Source organism: Chrysemys picta, chromosome 1 (genome assembly GCF_011386835.1).
Source record: "Chrysemys picta bellii isolate R12L10 chromosome 1, ASM1138683v2, whole genome shotgun sequence".
In the NCBI taxonomy this organism is placed as follows: domain Eukaryota; kingdom Metazoa; phylum Chordata; order Testudines; family Emydidae; genus Chrysemys; species Chrysemys picta.
The window spans coordinates 354,946,656-354,971,216 of record NC_088791.1 but is presented as its reverse complement, the minus strand read 5'-3'; the positions used below and the strand labels follow the sequence as shown (position 1 = coordinate 354,971,216).

General features: G+C 46.3%; 2 protein-coding genes across 2 annotated transcripts; both read right to left on the bottom strand.

Annotated features, from left to right (window-relative positions):
* Window positions 1–1,035: 1,035 nt before the first annotated feature.
* On the bottom strand, window positions 1,036–2,275 carry LOC135972416 (olfactory receptor 52B2-like). The gene has a single exon (XM_065550415.1). The coding sequence runs from the start codon at window positions 2,273–2,275 to the stop codon at window positions 1,277–1,279; it is 999 nt and encodes a 332-aa protein (XP_065406487.1). The 3' UTR covers window positions 1,036–1,276.
* Window positions 2,276–12,355: 10,080 nt separating this feature from the next.
* On the bottom strand, window positions 12,356–13,318 carry LOC135972415 (olfactory receptor 52B2-like). The gene has a single exon (XM_065550404.1). The coding sequence runs from the start codon at window positions 13,301–13,303 to the stop codon at window positions 12,356–12,358; it is 948 nt and encodes a 315-aa protein (XP_065406476.1). The 5' UTR covers window positions 13,304–13,318.
* Window positions 13,319–24,561: the final 11,243 nt, after the last annotated feature.

Below are 24,561 nucleotides of genomic sequence, written 5' to 3'. Positions count from 1 at the left end.
CTGAGCTGGCAGGGAAAGCAGAAGCAGGGGTAGTCTTTGCACATCTGGTGGCAGCTCCCAAGAGGGTTTCTGTGATCCAACCCGTCACAGAGATGATCCAGCAAGTGCTTGGGGTTGGAGAGGAGGGGAGCGAGTAACAAGGGTGGGGCTTTGGGGGAAAAAGCAGAGCTGAGGCGGGGCACTGGAGGAAGAGATGGAGAAGGTGTACGGGGACACTTTGGCAAACCAGTGAAGTGCCTAAAACCACTATGGCTTATGGTTAAAAAGCAACCTAGTCAAATGTAAATTGATCATTCAGCAATCTCGGCTAGACCAAGGCAGGAGGGAAGGGGGTTTTGGGTGCCGTGGAAAGGGCAGCTTGACCTTGCGTCCTTCCTGATAAGAATTGTGTTGAAGGTGCTGATACATGCATTTTAAAAAGAGCAGGAATGTCTATTGGGGTCTCAGAGATGCAGACTCTGGAAAACTCAGACCTGGTTAATCAATAATCAGAAGGAACCTCTTGCTTGAAACTGCTTACTTAACAAGGTTTCTTTAAGGGACATGTCATTCTATTACTAATGTGTATATATAAGGGGAAAAGATTGAGATAATTGGACTCGTCTGGGGACTCTTTTGGACTCTCCCTCTGGATACATCTTGCGGTCCCCACCGGCAGACAGAAGATTTGGCCACTGGAAGCCTGCCGCTGTGTCACTTGAAAACCACCCTCAGCTTTGGTAATTATAAAGGGTTGAGGGTGTTTTACTAACCTATTGCGGACGTGTGTAAGTGTTTGAGACTAAGTAAAGTTTAGCTTTAAGTGAAAGCACTCTTGTGTTGTCCTGTTTGTGCCAGCCATCTATCGATCAGACAGCTGTGTCTCCCCGATTTATTTCCTGACACCTCCTCGCACAGAGTAAAGTTACCAAGAGCTTTGGGTTGAAAGAACCCCGGGTAACAAAGGGAGTGGTGCCTTGGGGAGGTGGACAGTGGAAGCAGCCTTGTGGAAAGATGTAGGGCAGGGGGCAGGGCCTTTGGGAATAGGAAGGGCAGGGCGTGAGGCCTCAGAGGTCCAGTTATCAGCAATTAGAAATCTGGACATCCTATGAGAGAATGAGTTGTACACAGAATGATTCCTCAGTCTGTCACACTGTCACAGCACAATAAGGCCAGGAAAGGGTTTAATGTCTCTTTGACTGTCCAGTCAGTGACTCACGGAAGGGGGCCCAGCACCATGTCACCAGCCAGCTCTGCACAGAGCTCGGTCTGAGAGCCAGAGCACCAGGAGAAAACTTTAAGTACCTTTATGAGTAAGGAGCCAGAGAAGCCTTCCCCGGATCTGTTTGGTCCTCACTCCATAGATGATGGGGTTTAGCATGGCGGGCATCAAGACACAAACGTTGGCAATGAGAACATGCAAATGCAGGGGCACATTTTGGGCAAATCGGTACATGAGGGAGACGAAGAAACCTGGGATGTAAAAGGCTAAAATGACTAAAAGGTGGGAGCCGCAAGTCCCCAAAGTCTTGAGACGGGCATCCTTTGTGGGGAGTCTGAAGATGGCCCTGAGGATCTGGGTATAGGACACAGCAATAAAAATCGCATCCAGATCCATCACACATACTAGCACAAAGAGGCCGTAGTAACTACTAACACGGGTGTCGGCGCAGGCAAGGTTCACCACGGATATGTGCGCGCAGTACGGCTCGGGGATAATGTTGGTTCTGCAATATGGCCATTGCCTCGCTAGGAAGGGAAAGGGCAGGATGACTATGCTGCCACGCAGCACCACGGCCAGGCTGATCTTGGCCACGACGGGGTTATTCAGGATGGCGGAATGTCTCAAGGGGTGGCAGATGGCTACATAGCGATCAAAAGCCATGGCCACAAGGATTCCAGACTCCATCACTAAGAAGCAGTGAATGAAGTACATCTGGGTGAGGCAGACACTGAAATTGATCTCCCTGGAATTGAACCAGAAGATGCTCAGCATTTTGGGAAGGGTGGATGTATGCACGACCAGGTCCGTGACTGCCAGCATGCAGAGGAAATAGTACATGGGCTCATGGAGGCTCCGCTCTATCTTCACAGTGAACAGGATGGTGAAGTTCCCCAAGATGGCTATGATGTACATGGTGCAGAAGGGGATGGAGATCCAGACATGGGATGCCTCCAGGCCAGGAATGCCCTGCAGGATGAAGGTGGAGGGGTTGGTGAAGTCGGTTGTGTTGGATTCTGACATGGAGTAGGGGAGAAGGTTTCCAACTCTGAGGCAGAACGGTGTCTCCTGCATGTACTGTACGTTCCCCTGACTTCCTGTATATGCCGAAGGTGATGGTTGCAGTACAAATACCTGGATGGAGAGACAATGTAAATATGAGACACTACATGCAATACTGGGGGCTGTTCTTATGGGTGAAGCAGATTGTTCGCTCTTCACATACTGAAAAATGACCTTGTCCTTGAAATGAACTATGAACAACTGACCCTACTACTGCCAATTCCATATTTTATGCTGCTCCCTGACTCAATAATTCCTACACATCATGGCTTGGGAAACCTTACTAGGCACCAATAGGAAACACAGGTGTGGATACTGGTTATCCATCATTGATCCTTAGGCCTTGTCTATACTGCCATGTTTTTTCACACAGAAGCAGCTTTTGGCATAGAAACAGTGGAGGTGTATACACTGCAAAGCAACTTTCAGTGATGGAACTCCTCAGTTTCAGTGACATAATACACCACTATGACAAGAGTTTTACACAAAAGTATTGTCAGCATCGAGGAAGAGGTGGAGGCAGAAGAAGATGTGGTGCCCAGGCCAGGGTCCCCCAGTGCTGTGTCCATGGTGTGTGTGTGCATCTGAAGATGTGAGGTTCTTGCCCACAAAAGCTTATGCTCCCAATACTTCTGTTGGTCTTAATGGTGCCACAGGACCCTCTGTTGCTTTTTACAGATTCAGACTAACACGGCTACCCCTCTGATACATTCAATTACATTGAAAGTCTGAACATATTAAATCTGTCCTTGCATTGGATGTCTACTAACAACTTTCATCCTGAAGGATCCACTGTGCCACTGAAATGAAGCCACTGTAGGGCTGGAGCCCATCACCGAGGGGCAGAGCAAAAGGGACATTTTGGCCCATGATACTAGAGCAAATTCAGCACCTGTGGCAGCGGCCCTGGGATGTTTAATGGCTGTGCAGGGCGGAAATGAAAACAGACCTATTCTCTATCTCATACATAGATTGTACTTGGTTTGTCAAACAGAAAGAGATGGGTACCTGTGATTGGCTGCTCTGTGTATTTGTGTATATTTAAAAATTATAGCTGATTACTAAGAAACCTAGGGATAATGCCTAGGTCTCATGGGGTCTAATGCTGTGTAAATGCCCAGGATGGATGGATAGATAGTAGACAGACAGATCTGGAGAAAGATGACTGCGGGGAGGCACGACTGTGACATTGCCGTCTATATGATTTTATAAAAATATGCTAATGAGTGTGAATATAATGTAACTCGAATATGCTTCATGCAAAAGGTCTCTTGTAAGGTATCATTACAAAGCTTATAATCTATGGAGTGTGATCATCCTATTTGTATAAATGTACCACTCTTGTATCTGAAACTAGAAATATGAAATATATCTCTGAGAACCTATTGGAGTTATGCAAAGTGTGGGCCATCAATGGTGGTTTGGAATCTGGATGACTCCCATTAACCAGGACAAATGACTGCAGATGGGTATTTTACCTGTAAGTCTTCCTGTATACATGTGTGCTGGCAAGTGGGTAATGAACTCTTGCAGTGACAAGTGATCATGTCACCTGAACTGGAATCCATCTTTAACCTGGTGTCTTTACATTGAGAAGGAGGGGGTGGGAACGAGAGAGGGACAAAGGATTCCCACCTTATGCAAAAGATATATAAAGGGGTTGAACAGAACAAAGGGGGAGGAGCCATCATGAAGAATCCCCTAGCTACCACCTGAACTGGAACAAGAGCTGTACCAGGCGAAAGAATTGTGCCCAGGCCTGGAAGGTGTCCAGTCTGAGAAAAAAAGTTACTGAAACATCTCTAATGGTGAGATTATCTGTATTCGGTTTGATTAAACATAGATTTGCGTGTTTTATTTTATTTTGCTTTGTGACTTACTTTGTTCTGTCTGTTACTACTTGGAACCACTTAAATCCTACTTTCTGTATTTAATAAAATCACTTTTTACTTATTAATTAACTCAGAGTATGTATTAATACCTGGGGGAGCAAACAACTGTGCATATCTCTCTATCAGTGTTATACAGGCCGAACAATTTATGAGCGAAATGGATTTATTTGGGTTTAGACCCCGTTGGGAGTTGGGCATCTGAGTGTTAAAGACAGGAACACTTCTGTGAGCTACTTTCAGACAAGCCTGCAGCTGTCAGGAGACGTGATTCAGACACTAGCAGCCGGCTGGTGAGTCTGGCTCAAACCAGGCAGGGCACTGAAGTCCTAAGCTGACAGGGCAGGAAAGCAGGGGCAGAAGTAGTCTGGGCACATCAGGTGGCTATTCCCAGGGGGTTTCTGTGATCCAACCTGTCACAATGAGACTGGGGATTTTCGCTAAGGGATGAGAAATCATTAATTCTCATCAGTCGCTATTATCACACAATGTAGAAGCTTTCCTTGAAGGATCTTCAAAAGACAGAGGTACAGGGTGACATGTCTTGGTCAAAGTCACACAGAGAATGACAGACAGACCCCAGCAGTCCTGACTTCACTGCCATAACAACGGGCTCTCCATGAGTAACTGAGCACATGGTAAGCAGGAAATGGACTCATACTGTCATAGGGCCTGTTCATTGGGTGGGCATGATGGCCTTCTGCAGGGTGCAACCTGAAACAGGGGTACCCGTGAGCCTTCTCACATAACAATCTGGGCCTCCGTCACACTGTGAGGCTGGGAAAAGCTGCAAGCCCCTCCAGGTCTTGCACTTACACAGCCACACACAGACAGAGACACACCAAGCTGCAGTTACATGGAAGCTTTCACGAGCCACTCATGAACCAACCATAAAGAGGCTCCAGCCAATTCCCCCAGCTCTCCAGCCTAGGACCCCAGAGCTGTACTGTCTTGCCCTTGACAGAAGACTGACCAGTGTATGTATATCGCCCTGCCCCCTTCCCTCAGTGTGGAGAGGACAAAGCACCAGCCCCCGTTCCTGAGCAGATTTCCCTTTATACTTCAAACAACACACGGTTTTAGGTAAATAAATAGAAAGCAGATGTACTAAGTACAGAAAGATGGATTTAAAGTCATTATAAGTTATAGAGACAGATCAAAGTTGGTTACTTAAGATATAAACAAAATCGTAGTGTAAGTTCTATACGCTAGACAGGATTTGAATCAAGGAGCGTCTCACTCTTATGGTACAAACTATCCACCAATCTTCCATACACAGGCTAGAAATCCCTTCAGCCTGGGACCACAGCCCCAGTTCAGTCCTTGTTCCTAAGGTAGTTCCAGGGGTTGAGTTGTTGGGGAGTGAAGCCAAGTGATGATGTCGCTTTCCCCTATTATAGCTTCTGCCATGTGGAGGGAACTTCATTTTTCCAAGCAAAAGCCTCCAGCACAGTTAATGGAAAAGTTCAGGCACAATATGGAGTCCAGTGTCACATGAGCTGGTCACATGCCCTTGCCTGCTTTGATAATTCATAGCGGGGGCCATTATCCATATTCTGGCTAGAACATCCCAGGAAATTCCATCAGGTGGGGATAATCTTCGTCTAACGCCTATTGTGTTTCTTAATGCACCATTACCTTGAATGGTTCATTCACATTATGCTGGCTAGATCAGCTGTAAACTACACTATGGCTGTTAGCGAGGAGCAATCACATTTGAAATACTGGTACATAGTCAATATTCATAACTTTAGGTACAAAAATGATACATGCATACAACTAGGGTAATCATATTCAGCAAATCATAACTTTTCCATTGGTACATTACATGACAAACTTTATATAAAACACATCCTAATCACATCACCATGGTAAATATGGGTAGGCGAGGGTGTTGTTTTGGGTGCAGAATGTCAGACCTCCCCTATTAGTTTACTGCAGCAGAGTTAGTGATCTGGAGGCAGTGTGCCCAAGGCCTTAATTAGGTTTTGACCACACAACTCCCAAGTGTTGCAAACATTGTGGTGTTACCCACAGGTGTTCTTGCAAAGTTCTGTGTACCTTTCAACACTTTGTAAATCAGTCTAGTGATCTAAAATGTCAGCAAGTGTGCCTCCTCTGGGTCCCGAGAAAAAAAATATTAATGTCTGTGCAGCATTGTTTACCATTGTGCTTTTCCAACTGGTGATATCTCAACACAGATATTCATCAATGCCATGAGGTCGCGTGACTCAGTTTCCCCTTTCACACAGCAGACCAGGTTTATTATGGTTTCCCTGCTGAGAGAAGCTTTGAACCTCTTTGCAGATGTTAGCTGAGAAGCACTATCCCCATAGGGCTTCTTGTTTACTACTTGTAGCATGGCTAAGAGTTTTCCCCCCAAAATCATGCATATTACACCTTTTAATAGGATTTACCATCATTACCAAATCCTTTGTTATAAGATTTACCAATAGCAACAAACTTTACATCATCTGATTTAACACCATCACCAAATCTTTTATCACAAGTAGGTGTTTCCATGTATTTTTATTATACCATGCCTCTTGCTTGAAGAATTTGGTTTGTTCACCATCCATTGGGTCATTCAATTCCTCCAATAACCTTGGCATGTATTTAGTTACTGTTTTTCCTTTCCCCTCAGTGTCCCCTTCAGTAGGGATCTTACTCTAAGGTTATCTTTGGTGTCTTGGTATGCCAGGGTCTGGTGATGTAAAGATGTAAGAGGACTTTGTATGGTCACTAGCCCTCTGTGGAAGAAGCGGGTAAAACAGAACAATCTTCCCACCAAGTGTAAAACACTCTGTCTGTGGTTTATTCAAAATAGATGCTTTTGTATGCTCAAAATCATCAGCTAGAGAAGCCATCCCATCCATAGTGTTCACCCTTTTGTCCCACAGACTCTGTTTTACATTGTCTTTACATATATTTAAGAAATGTTCCTGAGCAACAACATCAAACATTCCTTCAAAGCTTATAATACCTTTGCCCCTTGTCCACTTTCCCATCAAATCTTTCATTTTATTTACATATTCCACTTACTCGTATAAGCGCCCCTCTTAGGATTTGTAAATTTCACTCTATATGTTTCAGGGATAATGTGAAATTGTTTCAAAACCATTTATTTGAATTTAGAATAATCTAACAGATTCCCAATTGGCATTTTATTGAGTATATCCAGTTTTTACCAATTAACTTTGCAACTAAAGTGGTCATCTTCTGTTTATCAGGAATCTTACGAATCACACACAGCCTCTCAAAGATAGTGAAGTATTCAGTAATATCACCTGCCTCGTTGTATGCAGGACACAACTGTTCCCATTTATGGACTTTTGGAGATTTTCCTGCATTTCTCCTTTCCAGCCATTGATCACCTCTCCAGTCAAAGTCTTTTTCTTCTAACTGTGTTTTAAAGTGTTGAGTTGTGGTGGGAGTGAGACCAAGTGGTAATATCAGTTCCCCTTTTATAGCTTCTGCCATGTGGCGGGAACTTCATTGTCCCAAACAGAGATACCAGCACAGTTACTGGAAAAGTACAGGCACAAGATGGAGTCCAGTGTCACATAAGATGGTCACCTGCCTTGCATGGATTTCAGCTATAGATGGGGCCAAACTTCTTCCATGGCCCATTGTGTTCATTGATGAGCCATCAAGTTGAATATCCATTCCCAATGTGCTGGCTAGGCTGGATGTAAACGACTTTGTGGGAGTCACCACAGGAGGAAACACGTTTGAAATACAGGTAGATTGTCAATATTTGTTACTTCAGAGGCAAAATTGATACAGTCACACAAATCGGATAATGACATTCAGCAAACCACAGCTTTTCCATAGATACCTCATATGACATATTTTGTACAAGATTTGTTGCAACTGTATAACAGTGGTGAATGTGGGGTGCCAGGGTTTTGCTTTGGGGGTACAGAGTGTCACAGCAATACAGCTATAGAACAAGAGCTCTCTGAAATCTAATTTGTATTTTTATAGAAGACATACTTCTGTGTCCTGAAAAAGACTGCAGTCTGCTCTCTACCGTAGGAGAAAATAATGCCGAGGTGCAGAGCAAAGGAAACTCACCTCAGGGCCTTGGTCCCTGGTGTGCAGCTCCCCATTCCCAGAGGGAGGTGTTAGACTGGAAGCCGCATCCTGAGTCTGGGCCTAGAAACTCAGGGCCTGAACGCTGCTCTGACTCAACAGCACATGGGCCCCGTGTGTGGGAGCCAAACGTGCACTTCTGGGGGGCGTCGAGCCACGGGAGCTTGAGCGGGGCTGTGACAGCAAACCTGGAGCTGCTCCATGGACGCTAATGTACTGTGAGTGGAAAGGGAGTGGGGCTGGGTGATCCCAAACCTGTGTGAAGAGGCCCACAAGCTGTTCTCTTCACCCTGATGTGGTTCAGCTCCCCCAGACACTCCAATTGGTTCAACACACCCTTGCCAAAGTGGAGTTTTCCCTCATTATCTTGTAGGTGAACCTATGTGAGTCTTACTGTTTTCTGTGAATCCCGTGTATTGCACCAATACCTAGGTGGTGGGAATAAGGGTGTGTGACTTTTGCTGTGACCCTCAAGGTCAGGTGAGGAGGCTCCAGCTCCCTGCACGTAAGTGATGAGCTCTGTTATAAGCTGTGTTACTGTCAATTAATAAACCCTTCCGTTGTACAGCGCTGGCTGAGAGTCACAGCTGACTGTGAAGTTGGGGTGCAGGGACCTCTGTCTTCCCCAGAGGTCCCATCCAGGTGGACCCGCCAAGGGGAAGTGTACCGTGTGAACAGGCATCCTGAATGCTCTGATGTCAGACCAGGAATGCCATAGCCGAGAAACGTTTTGCCCTGGATAGCCTGCCCTGAGAGGAGTCACGCTACACCGGGGTCCTGGCTGGCTTCATTCAGAGCAGTTCCAGAGCATCGGACCTGTGACTTTGTCACAGAATTACTATCCATACAGATTCTATGGTGCAGTTTGGTTCATTTCAGATTTTTACTTCATTTTATTCTGCTCTTTCTTTCACATATAGTGCCCCTACCCCACCAGCACGACCTGTTCTGTCCTTGTGATATATTTTGTACCCTGGTATTACTGTTTCCCATTGATTATCCTCATTCCACCAAGTTTCTGGGCTGTCTCTTACATCAATATCCTCATTTATAACAAGGCACTCTAGTTCACCCATCGTATTATTTAGACTTCTAGACCTGAGAGAAATGTGAGAGACCCACACAAAATCTCTGCTCTATCTGATTTGATGCCAGGTGAGTGCTCTGAATTCCAGACAAATGGCTATTCTGGGTGGATTTCTTCCACTTTGTGCAAATACATTTTATTTTTTATTCTGTATTTTATTTATGTTTCTTACATAATCAACTCTGATCTCTGCTCCTGCTGCTTATAATAACTTCAAACCTACCTTCTGTAGTTCATCAATTTGTTTTAGATTTTACCTGTAACGTGATTTGGTTCAAGTGCTTGGGAAATCTCAGCTCAGGTTACAGAGGTTAGTGTGTGTCCTCTCCACATCGAGGGAGGGGCAGACTGGGTAACGATCTTACACTGGCCAGCCTTCACACCAGGGCAGAACAGTAAAGTTGTTTGGTGCAAGGATGGGGAGCTGGGGGGAAGTGGCTGGAGGCTCTCTACTGTTAGTTATGAGTGGCTGGCAGATTATTCATGTAACTCAGCTGGGTATGTCCCTGCCTGTGGATGTCTGTTTAAGCGCAGTACCTGCCAGAGGTTTGTGGCTTGACTCAGCATCACACGAGAGAGGGATACCCCAGGTTTGTGGGAAAGAGGGCTCAGCTGTCCCACACTCCTGGTTGCACCCCAGGGATCCCATCACAGGAGTTCTGTCCTTTGGCAAGTCCCAGAAAACACAGGGACATTAGAAACATCCCCTGTATGGGCAGGTTGGTCAAAGCCAAGGGGGCTGGATGGTGATGTTTGGAGGAAACAACCAAGTTCACAGACTTCCACCTCTCACTTTTAAAGAACTCTTTCCTCCTTTCTTTGTACAAGGACCAGGCTCCCTGTGGCAAAACAGATTTTTATCTCCTCTTCCAGTTGTCCAATGGCTCTAGTGTCCAAACTGCTTGCCCTGCTAGAGCCCAGGCGATGGACCTGTCTTAGGTGGCTAGCAGCTGTTGCACCATCAGGGGACGAGAGTATTGTGTGATGCTGTATGATAGAATATGACCGTTTTTATCAGTCTTGCTACCACGGTTATATAATTGCAACAAATGTTGTACAAAGTATGTCCTGTCAGGTTTCAAAGGAAAAGTTCTGATTTCCTAAGTATGATTATCCTGTGTATATGCATATATCATCTTTGTGTCCGATGTTATTGATATTGGTGATGTACTGGTATGGGCTTTGTTTGGGACAGTAAAATTCCAAGCACAGGGCAGAGGCTATAAAAGGTCCTCCGAGACATCTCTGTATTGTCTTCATTTTGCTGCACTGGGTTTCTAACAAGGAAGCTCTGAACAAGGACTAATGACCCCCAACCTGCTTTGGTTATTTCAAGAGAGACTTTTGCAAGCTAGCAGTTTATTCCATCACTTCTGTGATGCTGATCTCTGAACACTGAAAAACGACTTGGATGTATCTGATTTATAACTCTTCCTGTTTTCTTTTATTATTAAACCTTTAGTTTTAAATAGGTAAAGGGATGTCAGAAGTGGGATTATTGGGATCTGAGTTATATATTGACCTGGATAAGTGGCTGGTCTCTTCAGATTAGAAGGCCCCTATGTGTGGTGGAAATTGGTTTTCACTGACTGCTCACCATGGAGTCTGGCGTCCGGGTGGGGAGCCAAGGACTGGGATGTGTCTAGTTAACCAGTGTGGTGAGACAGACGTTTATGTTTGTTACTGGCTTGTTATAATGCAATCATAGAATAACCACCATCCTGGGGTGAGTCTACCTTCTATGTCAGCAGTTTGTCCTGAGTTTGGCACCCTCAGCCATGTCCCACTGAACCACGGTCACACATGGACAGAATTTACTGTTGATAGGTTCTACACACAGTATTGCTCACTCCTCCCAGGAGGTATCCCCCTTTTACAGATGAGCTATCACAGCCACCCCGGCATCTGCCCAGCATCCCGCCTTCCCAGCGTACACAGGGGCTGACCCTTCTGCCTCTCTCACCTGCTGTCCTCCTAGCTTCAAAGCTGATCCCTTGCCCTGCTCACGAGGCCTGGCTCAGGGCAAAGGACCCCCAGCCAATCCCTATTGCTGGAACCCTGCCAGCTACAGGTCCCCAGAAAGGAGGAACAAATCATAGAAGATTAGGATTGGAAGGGACCTCAGGAGGTATCTAGTCCAACCCCCTGCTCAAATCAGGAACAACCCCAGCTAAATCATCCCACCTAGGGTTTTGTCAAGCTGGTACTTAAATACTTCTAAGGGTGGAGATTCCACCAGCTCCCCAGGTAACCCATTCCAGTGCTTCACCACCCTCCTAGTGAAATAGTGTTTCCTAATATCCAACCTAGACCTCTCCCACTGCAAATTGAGACAATCGCTGAAAGCTAAGGAAATAAGCATCACAAAGGTGTCTGCCCTCAGGACTTTACAGCTGAACTTTAGGGCCCACAAGCTTTTACTGCATCACAGCCCTGCTCCCAACCCTCAGCTGTTTTTTTACAGTTTCCTGACTTCCCACTCTGCTACAGCATGGCCAGTTGGACCCAGCACTACGTCCTCACTGCCAGTTACTTGCCAGGCTGCAGCAGATCCCATCCCAGCCCCGGAGCAGAGGGAGCCAAGGCTGGAGGGGAGAGGAAGGTGGAGATGATCTAGCAAGTGGATGGGGTTGGAGAGGAGGGGAGCGAGTAACAGGGGTTGGGCTTTGGGGTAAGAGGTGGAGAAGGGAGTGGGGCCTGGGGGAGAAATGGGACAGCGGAAGCGGCCTTGTGGAAAGAGGTGGGTCAGGGGTCAGGGCCTTGTGGAATAGGCAGGGCAGGGTGTGGGGCCTCAGAGGTCCAGTTTACAGTGTTTAGAAAGGTGGCAATCCTATGAGACATTGAGTTGTACACAAAAAGATTCCTCAGTTTGTCACGCTGACACAGCACAGCAAGGCCAGGAAAGGGTTTATTGTCACTTTGACAGGCCAGTCAATGATTCAGGGAAGGGGGCCCAGCACCACATCACCAGGCAGCTCTGCACAGACCTCGGTCTGAGAGCCAGAGCACCAGGAGAAAACTTTAGGTCTCTTTATGAGTAAAGAGGTGGAGTAGCCTGTCCCGGATCTGTTTGGTCCTCACACCATATATGATGGGGTTTAGCATGGGGGGCATCAAGACAGACACCGTAGCAATGAGAACATGGAAATTCAGGGGCACATTTTGGGCAAATCTGTTCATGAGGGAGATGATGACACTTGGCATGTAAAAGGCTGAAATGAGAAAAAGGTGGGAGCCACAGGTCCCCAAAGTCTTGAGCCGCGCGTCTTTTGTGGGAAGGATGAAGATGGCCCTGAGGATCTGGGTGTAGGACACCCCGATACAAATCCCATCCAGACCCATCACACAGAATTGCACAAAGAGGCCGTAGTAACTGCTAACACGGGTGTCGGAACAGGCCAGGTTCACCACAGCTATGTGTGCGCAGTATGGCTGGGGGATGATGTTGGTTCTGCAATAAGGCCACTGCCTTGCCAGGAAGGGAATGGGCAATACAACTATGCAACCACGCAGCACCACAGCCAGAACAATCTTGGCCACCAGGGGGTTTGTCAGGATGGTGGAATGTCTCAGGGGATGGCAGATGGCCACGTAGCGATCCAAAGCCATGGCTACGAGGATCCCAGACTCCATCACTAAGTTGCAGTGAATGAAGAACATCTGGGTGAGGCAGGCACTGAAATTGATCTCCCTGGAATGGAACCAGAAAATTGCCAGCATTTTGGGCAGGGTGGATGTATATACAACCAAGTCATTGACAGCCAGCATGCAGAGGAAATAGTACATGGGCTCATGGAGGCTCAGCTCCATCTTCACAGTGAACAGGATAGAAAAGTTCCCCAAGATGGCTATGATGTACATGGTGCAGAAGGGGATGGAGATCCAGACATGGGCCACCTCCAGGCCAGGAATGCCCTGCAGGATGAAGGTGGAGGGGTTGGTGAACTCGGTTGTGTTGGACTCTGACATGGAATAGGGGAGAAGGTGTCCAACTTTGAGGCAGAATGGTGTCTCTTGCAGGCACCGTATGTTCCCCTGACTTCCTCTATGTGCCCAGGGTCTAGGGTGATGGTCGCAGTACAAATACCTGGATGGAGAGACATTGTGAATATAAAAACTACATGCACTACTGGAGGCTGTTCTCGGGGGGGGGGGGGGGAACAGATTGGTCGCTCTAACAGAAGTATTGGGAGCATACATTGCCCATCCTGTATCAGAGGGGTAGCCGTGTTAGTCTGAATCTGTAAAAAGCAACAGAGGGTCCTGTGGCACCTTTAAGACTAACAGAAGTATTGGGAGCATAAACTTTCATGGGTAAGAACCTCACTTCTTCAGATGCAAGATTCTTCACATGCACTACTTGCATCTGAAGAAGTGAGGTTCTTACCCACGAAAGCTTATGCTCCCAATACTTCTGTTAGTCTTAAAGGTGTCACAGGACCCTCTGTTGCCCATCCTGAGTGCTCTGGTGACCAGTTTCAACTCCTCTCCCCTGCATCAAGGCAAACACTTTCTGCCCCTCCCCCTTTAAGGGCTCTGGGATTTTGAAATTCCTCTTCCTGTTTGCTCGGTGTGGAGTGCTCACATCACACCTTCCCAGGTGGCCATGGCAGCTCCACGCTTGGGACACTGCGGAGCTGCTGGATCCGCTCAGTATTTGGGGAGAGGAGGCCGTGCAGTCCCAGCTGCGCTCCGGCCATAGGAATGTCAATAGCAAAGGGCAGATTTTGTGCAGTGTGTGGGAAAAGAGCTGTGATCAGGACACACTGCAGTGCACAGCAAAGGTGAAGGAGCTGTGGCACATGATCCAGAAGGCAAGGGAGGCAAACAGTATCTCCGGTGCTGTGCCACAGACCTGCCATTTTTATAAGGAGTTGGATGCTATCCTCAACAGTGACCCCATTTCCACCGCCAACAGCACCATGGGTACTTCGGTGGGGGTACTCCTGTCAGCGTACGTAATCTACCTCTGAGAGGTGGTACCTAGGTCGATGAAGAATTCTTCGGTAGACCTCCTGCTACATCTCTCAGGAGTGTGATTTTTTTTTTTGCTATAGGAAAAAAGAGCAAATACAATTTTCATTTGCATTAACAGAGGCATAGCATGCACGTCACGGGAGGAGATAGCAGCACTTTTCTTGGCTCTGGTTAGACCTCAGCTGGAGCATTGTGTCCAGTTTGGGTCTCCACTACATAAGAAGGATGTAGAGAAACTGAAAAGGATCCAGATGAGAGTGACAAAGACGATCCACAGGATGGAATGCAAGCCATACGAGCAAAGGCTGAAGGAAAAGAGTATGTTTAGTTTGGAAAAGGGAGGATTAAGGGGGGACATGACAGCAGTCTTGAGATACTTGAAAGGCTGCCATTAAACATATTCAGGAACATTGCCACATAGATCAAGAGGTAAGAGGTTCAAACTACAGCACAGCAGATTTAGATTTAATGTCTGATAAACTTCCCAACAGTACGAACAGGAGGACAATGGAGCAGAGGCCCAGGCAGGTTGTGGAAAGTCCTTCACTTGACGTTTTCAACAGGAGGCTGGATAGTCATCTGTCTTTGATGGTTTAGACACAAAAATCCTGCATCTTGGCAGGGGGTTAGACTAGCTGATCCTTGCAGACCCTTTCTAACCCTGTCACTCTTTGATTCCATGATATAAAATACTAATGTAGGCCAGGTCTTACCCAAATACAAGTTATGGAGATCAATAGTGGAGTAACTGGGTGAAATTTAATGCTTTGTGTAATACAGACTGGATGATCTGATGGTCCCTTCTGATTTTGAACCCTATGAATCTATTGTTATAGAAAGTAATTAAGATTTTATGGAAATATGCTTATGAATGTGTATATATGTGACATAACTGGGTTATGTTTTATGCTACACATGCCATGTAACATATGTCTGTAGAGGTTATGATCTACTGAATCTATTAATCCTATTTGTATGCATGTATCGTTTTTGTAATCGAAGTTATGAATATTGCACATCAGTTGGCAGTTCCCAAGAGGGTTTCTGTGATCAACCCGTCAGAATATTTATTCTGTCTCATAACACACGAACAGGAGAATGTTCAATTACATTGAAATTCTGAAGATATAAAATTGATAAAAGAAAACTGTTTACATAGTCCATATTTGGCCTGTGGATATGCCACTCCTTGCCACAAACATTATTGGAGCAAAGAGCTTAGCTGAATGGGATTCACAAATGGATTGGCCTTCTGTATTACACAAGCCATGAAATTTCACCCAGTTACTCCAGTATTGAGCTCCATAACTTGTGTTTCAGTAATGGTCTCCACTAGGATTTTATATCATGGAATCAAAGAGAGACAGGGTTAGAAGGGGGCTGCAAGGATCAGCTACTCTAACCCCCTGGAGGTCTTTTACATTGTCCTTCTCTTCTTACATTTGAGCAGTTTATCTGAGATTAAATCTAAATCTAAATCTAAATCTGCTATGCTGTAGTTTGAACGCATGGCCTCCTGATCTGTGTGGCAATGTTCCTCCATATTTTTAATGGCATAGTTAAGTCTGTCTGTCACCTTCAATTACAACACTTCATTTTCATTTGCGTATTAGTTTGCCAGACATGAACCTGAAATTTCCCACGCTGGGTGTCTACTTCCCCTGGAATTAAATTTTGAAAATTTGAGGCATAACAGTTCAGCCGACGTCTAGCATGAAGCTAGGGGAGAAGATGTCTTGGCCATGTTGAAAAATTTTCATATTTCTGCTAGTGAGGAGCCCTTGCACCTCCATGCTTTTCAGCAGATAAAGTCTGGTAACACCCACCCCCCACCCTGTCCTGCTAACAGCCAAAGCTTTAAATTGCAAGAGGCGGAGGTGACAGTGTCTGTACATTAACACACAGCTGGATCCTGAGGTTTTACTCAGTTCTCACTCCAGACTGGATGTTTTTCTGGATGATCTGCTTGAGGGCTTGTCTACACTTAAAACACGACAGCGGGGCCGCCATAGTGCTTCAGTGGGCCTGAGCATGGAAGGGGATAATGTAAGGGCCAGATCAGATGAGAAACATTCACATAAAAAAGAACCTGATACATCAGAAAAGGGCAGACAAATAAACAGTGACAAGTTTTTCAAGTGCTTGTACACAAATGCTAGAAGTCTAAATAATAAGATGGGTGAACTAGAGTGCCACGTGATAAAGGAGGATATTGATATAATAGGCATCACAGAAACCTGGTGGACTGAGGACAATCAATGGGACACAATCATTCCGGGGTACAAAATATATCGGAAGGACAGAACAGGTCGTGCGGGGGGGGAGTGGCACTATATGTGAAAGAAAATGTAGAATCAAATGAAGTAAAAATCTTAAGCAAATCTGCATGTTCCATAGAATCTCTATGGATAGAAATGTCATGCTCTAATAAGAATATAACATTAGGGATCTATTATCGACCACCTGACCAGGACAGTGATACTAATGCTAAGGGAAATTAGAGAGGCTATCAAAATTAAGAACTCAATAATAGTGGGGGATTTGAATTATCCCCATATTGATTGGGAACATTTCACTTCAGGACGAAATGCAGAGATAAAATTTCTCAACACTTGAAATGACTGCTTCATAGAGCAGCTGGTATGGGAACACACCAGGGGAGAGGCAACTCTAGATTTAGTCCTGAGTGGAGCACAGGGGCTGGTCCAAGAGGTAACTATAACAGGACCGCTTGGAAATAGTGACCATAATACAATAGCATTCAACATCCCTGTGGCGGGAAGAACATCTGAATAGCCCAACACTCTGACATTTAATTGCAAAAAGGGGAACTATGCAAAAATGGGGGGGATTAGTTAAACAGAAGTTAAAAAGTACAGTGACTAAAGTGAAATCCCTGCAAACTGCCTGGGCACTTTTTAAAGACACCATAATAGAGGCCCATCTTCAATGTATACCCCAAATTAAGAAACACAGTAAAAGAACTAAAAAAGAGCTACCATGGCTTAATAACCATGTAAAAGAAGCAGTGAGAGATAAAAAGACTTCCTTTAAAAAGTGGAAGTCAAATCCTAGTGAGGCAAATAGAAACACTGCCAAATTAAGTGCAAGAATGTAATAAGAAAAGCCAAACAGGAGTTTGAAGAACAGCTAGCCAAAAACTCCAAAAGTAATAACAAAATGTTTTTTAAGTACATCAGAAGCAGGAAGCTTGCTAAACAACCAGTGGGGCCCCTTGATGATTGAGATACAAAAGGAGCACTTAAAGATGATAAAGTAATTGCGGAGAAACTAAATGGATTCTTTGCTTCAGTCTTCACGGCTGAGGATGTTAGGGAGATTCCCAAACCTGAGCCGGCTTTTGTAGGTGACAAATCTGAGGAACTGTCACAGATTGAAGTGTCACTAGAGGAGGTTTTGGAATTAATTGATAAAGTTAACATTAAGAAGTCACCGGGACCAGATGGAATTCACCCAAGAGTTCTGAAAGAACTCAAATGTGAAGTTGTGGAACTATTAAGTAAGGTTTGTAACCTGTCCTTTAAATTGGCTTCTTTACCCAATGACTGGAAGTTAGCTAATATAACACCAATATTTAAAAAGGGCTTTAGAGGTGATCCCAGCAATTACAGACCATTAATCTAACGGCAGTACCGGGCAAATTAGTCAAAACAATCGTTAAGAATAAAATTGTCAGACACATAGAAAAACACAAACTGATGAGCAAACGTCAACATGGTTTCTGTAAAGAGAAATCGTTTCTTACTATCTATTAGAGTTCTTTGAAGGGGTCAACAAACATGTGGACAAGAGGGATCCAGTGGGCATAGTGTACTTAGATTTCCAGAAAGCCTTTGACAAGGTCCTTCACCAACGGCTCTTACGTAAATTAAGCTGTCATGGGGTAAAAGGGAAGGTCCTTTCATGGATTGTTAACTGGTTAAAATACAGGGAACAAAGGGTAGGAATTAATGGTAACAGAATGGAGTTGGGTAACTAGTGGTGTTCCCCAAGGGTCAGTCCTCGAACCAATCCTATTCAACTTATTCATAAATGATCTGGAGAAAGGGGTAAACAATGAGGTGGCAAAGTTTGCAGATGATACTCAACTGCCCAAGATAGTTAAGACCAAAGCAGACTGTGACGAACTTCAAAAAGATCTCACAAAACTAAGTGATTGGGCAACAAAATGGCAAAAGAAATGTAATGTGGATAAATGTAAAGTAATGAATCATTGGAAAAAATAACCCCAACTATACATACAATATGATGGGGCCTAATTTAGCTACAAGAAGTCAGGAAAAAGATTTTGGAATCATCATGGATTGTTCTCTGAAGATGTCCATGCAGTGTGCAGAGGCGGTCAAAAAAGGCAAACAGGATGTTAGGGATCATTAAAAAGGGGATAGAGAATAAGACTGAGAATATATTATTGCCCTTATATAAATCGATGGTACTCCCCCATCTTGAATACTGCGTACAGATGTGGTCTCCTCATCTCAAAAAAGATATACTGGCACTAGAAAAGGTTCGGAAAAGGGCAACTAAAATGATTACGGGTTTGCAACAGGTCCCATATGAGGAGAGATTAAAGAGTCTAGGACTCTTCAGCTTGGAAAAGAGGAGACTAAGGGGGGATATGATAGAGCTATATAAAATCATGAGTGATGTGGAGAAAGTGGATAAGGAAAAGTTATTTACTTATTCCCATAATACAAGAACTAGGGGTCACCAAATGAAATTAATAGGCAGCAGATTTAAAACAAATAAAAGGACGTTCTTCTTCATGCAGCGCACAGTCAACTTGTGGAACTCCTTACCTGAGGAGGTTGGAAGGCTAGGACTATAACAGCGTTTAAAAGAGAACTGGATAAATCATGGAGGTTAAGTCCATTAATGGCTATTAGCCAGGACGGGTAAGGAATGGTGTCCCTAGACTCTGTTTGTCAGAGGATGGAGATGCCTGGCAGGAGACAGATCACTTGATCATTGCCTGTTAGGTCCACTACCTCTGGGGCACCTGGCATTGGCCACTGTCGGTAGACAGGATATTGGGCTAGGTGGACCTTTGGTCTGACGCGGTATGGCCGTTCTTATGTTCTTATGAGCAAACTACGGCTTACAGCGTCTGAATCTGGCCTTGTCCTGGACGTCTTCTAACAACTTTCATCCTGAAGAATTCATTGTGCCACTGAAATGCAACCACCTTAGTGCTGGAGCCCATCACAGAGGTGCACAACAAAGAGGGACATTTTTGCCAAAGATACTAGAGCAAATTCAGCCCTGGGATGATCAGTGGCTATGCGGAGCGGAAATTAAAACAGATCTATTCTCTATCCCATCATGCATACGTTACACTTGATTTGTCGAATAGAAAGAGATGGGTACCTGTGATTTCTGAGATGGAAGCCTCTTCACTGGGAATATCCCTCAGGTAGCCATGTCCCACACCTCTCTTACCCCAGTATCTGCAGCAGCAACCCACGCCGAGAGCTCACACAAGGATGTGCACTGTTTATAATATAGCTCTGTGTAATCCCAGTGGGGTTCGCTCAGCCTCTAGGGGAGAAGCGGCATCTGGATGCAGACAGGCTGGAGACCAGACACACTCGAGCTCATGTCTCTGTTTCTTTGTCTGCACTAATGTGTTTTTTATCCAGCTTTAGTAGCCAACAGTAATTAAGAGACCTTCCCAAAAGGGAGATGAGAACTCCTGGGGTCTCCACTGAGTCAGAGAGGAATTGGCTACTCTGTGTATTTGTGTATATTTAAAAATTATAGCTGATTATTAAGAAAGCTAGGGATAGTGCCTAGGTCTCAGAGGATCTGATGCTGTGTAAATGGCCAGGATGGATGGGTAGATAGTAGACAGACAGATCTGGAGAAAGATGACTGAGGGGAGACACGAACACTTTCCGGAGGCACATGGGATTTTCGCTAAGGGATCAGAGAAATGTAATTATCATCAGTAAGTATTATCATACCAGGTAGAACCAGTGAAGGATCTTCAAAAGACTTAACAAAGGAAAGTCACTATGAACACATCCCCATATTATCCATAGGTAAACTGAGGTACAGGGAGACATGACTTGGCCAAAGACACACAGAGAATGACAGAAAGAAACCAGGAGTCCTGACGTGCCTGCCATAACAACGGTCTCTTCATCGGTAACTGAGACTATGATAAGTGGGAAATGGAGTCATACTGTCATAGGGCCTCTTCATTGCTGGACGTGATGGACTTCTGCAGGGTGCAACCTGAAAGAGGGGTTCCTGTGACCCCTCTCACATACCAAACTGGGCCCCCTCTCACTCTGTGAGGTCTTGCACTTACACACTCACACACAGACAGGGACGCACCCACCTGCAGTTACATGGAAGCTTTCACCAGCCACTCATGAACCAACAATAGAGAGGCTCCAGCCAGTTCCCCCAGCTCCCCAGCCTAGGACCCCAGAGCTGCACTGTCTTGTCCTTGTCAGAAAACTGACCAGTGAAAGTTTCTTGCCCTGCCCCCTTCCCTCAGTGTGGAGAGGACAATGCACCAGCCCCTGTTCCTGAGCAGATTTCCCTTTATGCTTCAAATAACACACGGTTTTAGGTAAATAAATAGAAAGCAGATGTACTAAGTACAGAAAAATGATTTTAAGTGGTTATAAGTTATAGAGAACAGATCAAAGTTGGTTATTTAAGAAATAAACAAAATCACAATCTAAATTCTATATGCTAGACAGGATTTCAATCAAGGAGTGTCTCATCCTGATGGGACAAACAGTTCCCCCATCTTTCATACACAGGCTAGAAACCCCTTCAGCTTGGGACCACAGCCCCAGTTCAGTCCTTATTCCTAAGGTGGTTCCGGGTGTTGAGTTATGGGGGGAGTGAGGAAAGTGACAATGTCGCTTTCTCCATTACCGTTGCTGCCATGTGGAGGGAAATTCATTTTTCCAAGCGAAAGCCCCCAGCACAATTAGTGGAAAAGTTCAGGCACAGGATGGAGCCAAGTGTCACATGAGCTGGTCACATGACCTCACATGCTTCAATGAGTCATAGCAGGGGCCATTACCCATATTTTGGCTACAGATGGGGATAAGCTTCTACCATGGTCCATTATGTTCATGATGAGCCATCAAGTTGAATATCCATTCACAATGTGCTTGTTAGGCTGGATGTAAACTACTTTGTGGGAGTTATCACAGGAGGAAACACGTTTGAAATACAGGTAGATTGTCAATATTTGTTACTTCAGAGGCAAAACTGATACAGACACACAAATAGGATAATCACATTCAGCAAACCACAGCTTTTCCATAGATACCTCACATGACATATTTTGTACAAGATTTGTTGCAACTAGATAACAATGGTGAATGTGGGGTGCAGGGTTTTGATTTGGGGGTACAGAGTGTCACAGCAATATATCTACAGAACTGGAGCTCTCTGAAGTCTAAATATATATTTTTATATAAGACATAATTACATGTCCTGAAAAAGATTGCAGTTAGGGTGACCAGATCACCCAAGTCAAATATCGGGACGCGGGGGGGGGGAGGGGGTGACGCGGGGGGGGGGGGGGGGCGTGGTAGGGGGCGGGGCCAAAAACAAATAAAGCCTTCCTCCGCAAGCGCTGGAGGGAGGCCCGGGAGACTCAGGGGAAGCGAGACTCAGGGGAAGCGCGGGGCCGGGGTGCGTAAGAGTCCGGCCTGGTCCCTTGCAGGCAGGCCTCAGTTGGGTGGTAGGGAGAGGAGGGAGGCGACCCGCGGGGCCAGGCAGCGGCTGTTCTCCCCCCCGGGCCGGGGCCTGCTGCGGGGACCCAGCAGCGCGCACGCTGGCCCCAGCCCCTGGCCAGTCGCGTCTGGGCTGCTGCCCAGCTGGTGCTATCCCGCGGCAGCCCCGGAGTGGGGGCAGCAGGCCCCAGCCCCCCCGTCCCGCTCGGGTCCCGTACGCGCTGCTGGGTCCCCGCAGCAGGCCCGGGTGGTTCGGGGGCGCCAGAGCCGCAGCCGCGGAGCGCCATGGCCGCTTCCTCCCCCCGCAGCAGTGGGAGCTACAGCAGAGGCTGCTCCCGAGTCCCGCTGCCCGGGGGGTGAGAACAGCCGCTGCCTGGCCCCGCGGGCCGCCCCCCTCCTCTCCCTACCACCCAACTGGGTCCTGCCTGCTCGGGGCCAGGCCGGACAGTTACTCACTCCGGCCCCGCGCTTCCCCTGAGTCTCCCGGGCCTCCCTCCAGCGCTTGCGGAGGGAGGGGGAATGGTGAGCCCGGGGAAGAGGCGGGGATTCGGGGAGGGAGCCAATCGGGGGAGGAGGGGGCAGAGTCAGGGCGGGGGGGGGGGGGGGGGGGGGGCGCGAGCACTTCCGGGCTCCAGGCTCCGGCGCATTTCCTTGTTTGTCTAGTGTCCCGACCGCACGTCGGTCGGGACGCGGGACAAACAAGGAAATATCGGGACAGTCCCGATAAAATCGGGACGTCTGGTCACACCCTAACTGCAGTCTACTCTGCACCGTAGGAGAAAAGCCTGCCGAGGTACAGAGCAAAGGAACTAGCCTCGGTGCCTTGGCGCTTGGTGTGCGGCTCCCCGCTCCCAGAGGGAGATGCTAGAATGGAAGCTGAACCCTGAGAGTGGGCCTAGAAACCCAGAGCCAGAGGCAGGGCCTGAACGCTGCTCTGACTCAACATCACATGGGTCCAGTGTGTGGGACCCAAACACAGTCTTCTGATGGGCATCGAGCCACGGGAGCTTGAGCGGGGCTATGACAGCAAACCTGAGCTGCTCCATGGACACTAGGGTACTGTGACTGGAAGTGGAATGAGGCTGGGTGATCCCAAACCTGTGTGAAGAGGTCCACAAGCTGTTCTCTTCACCTTAACGTGGTTCAGCTTCCCCAGATACTCCAATTGGTTCAGCACACTTTTGCCAGAGCTCCCCCTTGGGTGCACTCTGTTTGCAGTTTCTCTCTTTCTGGGCACAGGATCGTTAAAGCAAACAGACCCAGGCCTTGAAAACGGGGTTTTTAAACCGGAGTGGGAAAGCTCCAGAATTCAGCCTCTTATTAGGTAGTGAGTATTAGTGAAGGAAATAAATAGGTTGATGTTTATTTCTTTGTAACCTGTCTTGTGCAATTGGAGGAATAGTCAAATTCGGTATTTGGGTATTTTTCATGTAAGTTTTTGCCCAGGGGAGCATCCTCTGTGTTTGGAATCTGTTGTCTGTGAGAATAGCTGGTATACTAATCTCTCCCAGAGAGTTTTCTTTTACCTTTCTTTTCTGTAATTAAAAGCCTTTTTTAATAACCTGAATGATTTTTCCTTGTTTTTAGATCCAAGGGGTTGGATCTGGTTCCACCAGGAGTTGGTGGGAGAAAGGCTGTTATAGTTGTGACCTTCCCAACATCCTCTGGTGACTGTGCATTGTGTGTAGAAATGCTCCCTTTTATTCGTTTTAAACCAGCTGCCTATTCATTTCATGAGAAGGCACAAATAACACTCTGTATACACTTTCTCCACACCAGTCATGATGTTATGATATTTTCCTTTTCATTATCTATCCCCTTCTTAATGATTCTGGAGGATGGTGTGGACTGCACTCTCAGCAAGTTTGCAGATGACACTAAACTAGGAGGCGTGGTAGATATACTAGAGGGTAGGGATCGGTTACAGAGGGTCCTAGACAAATTAGAGGATTGGGCCAAAAGAAACCTGATGAGGTTCAACAAGGACAAGTGCAGAGTCCTGCACTTAGGACGGAAGAATCCCATGCAGTGCTACAGACTAGGGACTGAATGGCTAGGTAGCAGTTCTGCAGAAAAGGACCTAGGGGTCACAGTGGACGAGAAGCTGGATATGAGTCAACAGTGTGCTCTTGTTGCCAAGATGGCTAACGGCATTTTGGGCTGTATAAGTAGGGGCATTGCCAGCACATCGAGGAACGTGATCATTCCCCTTTATTCGACATTGGTGAGGCCTCATCTGGAATACTGTGTCCAGTTTTGGGCCCCACACTACAGGAAGGATGTGGAAAAATTGGAAAGAGTCCAACGGAGGGCAACAAAAATGATTAGGGGTCTGGAGCACATGACTTATGAGGAGAGGCTGAGGGAACTGGGATTGTTTAGTCTCCAGAAGAGAAGAATGAGGGGGGATTTGATAGCAGCCTTCAACTACCTGAAGGGGGGTTCCAAAGAGGATGGAGCTCTGCTGTTCTCAGTGGTGGCAGATGACTGAACAAGGAGCAATGGTCTCAAGTTGCAGTGGGG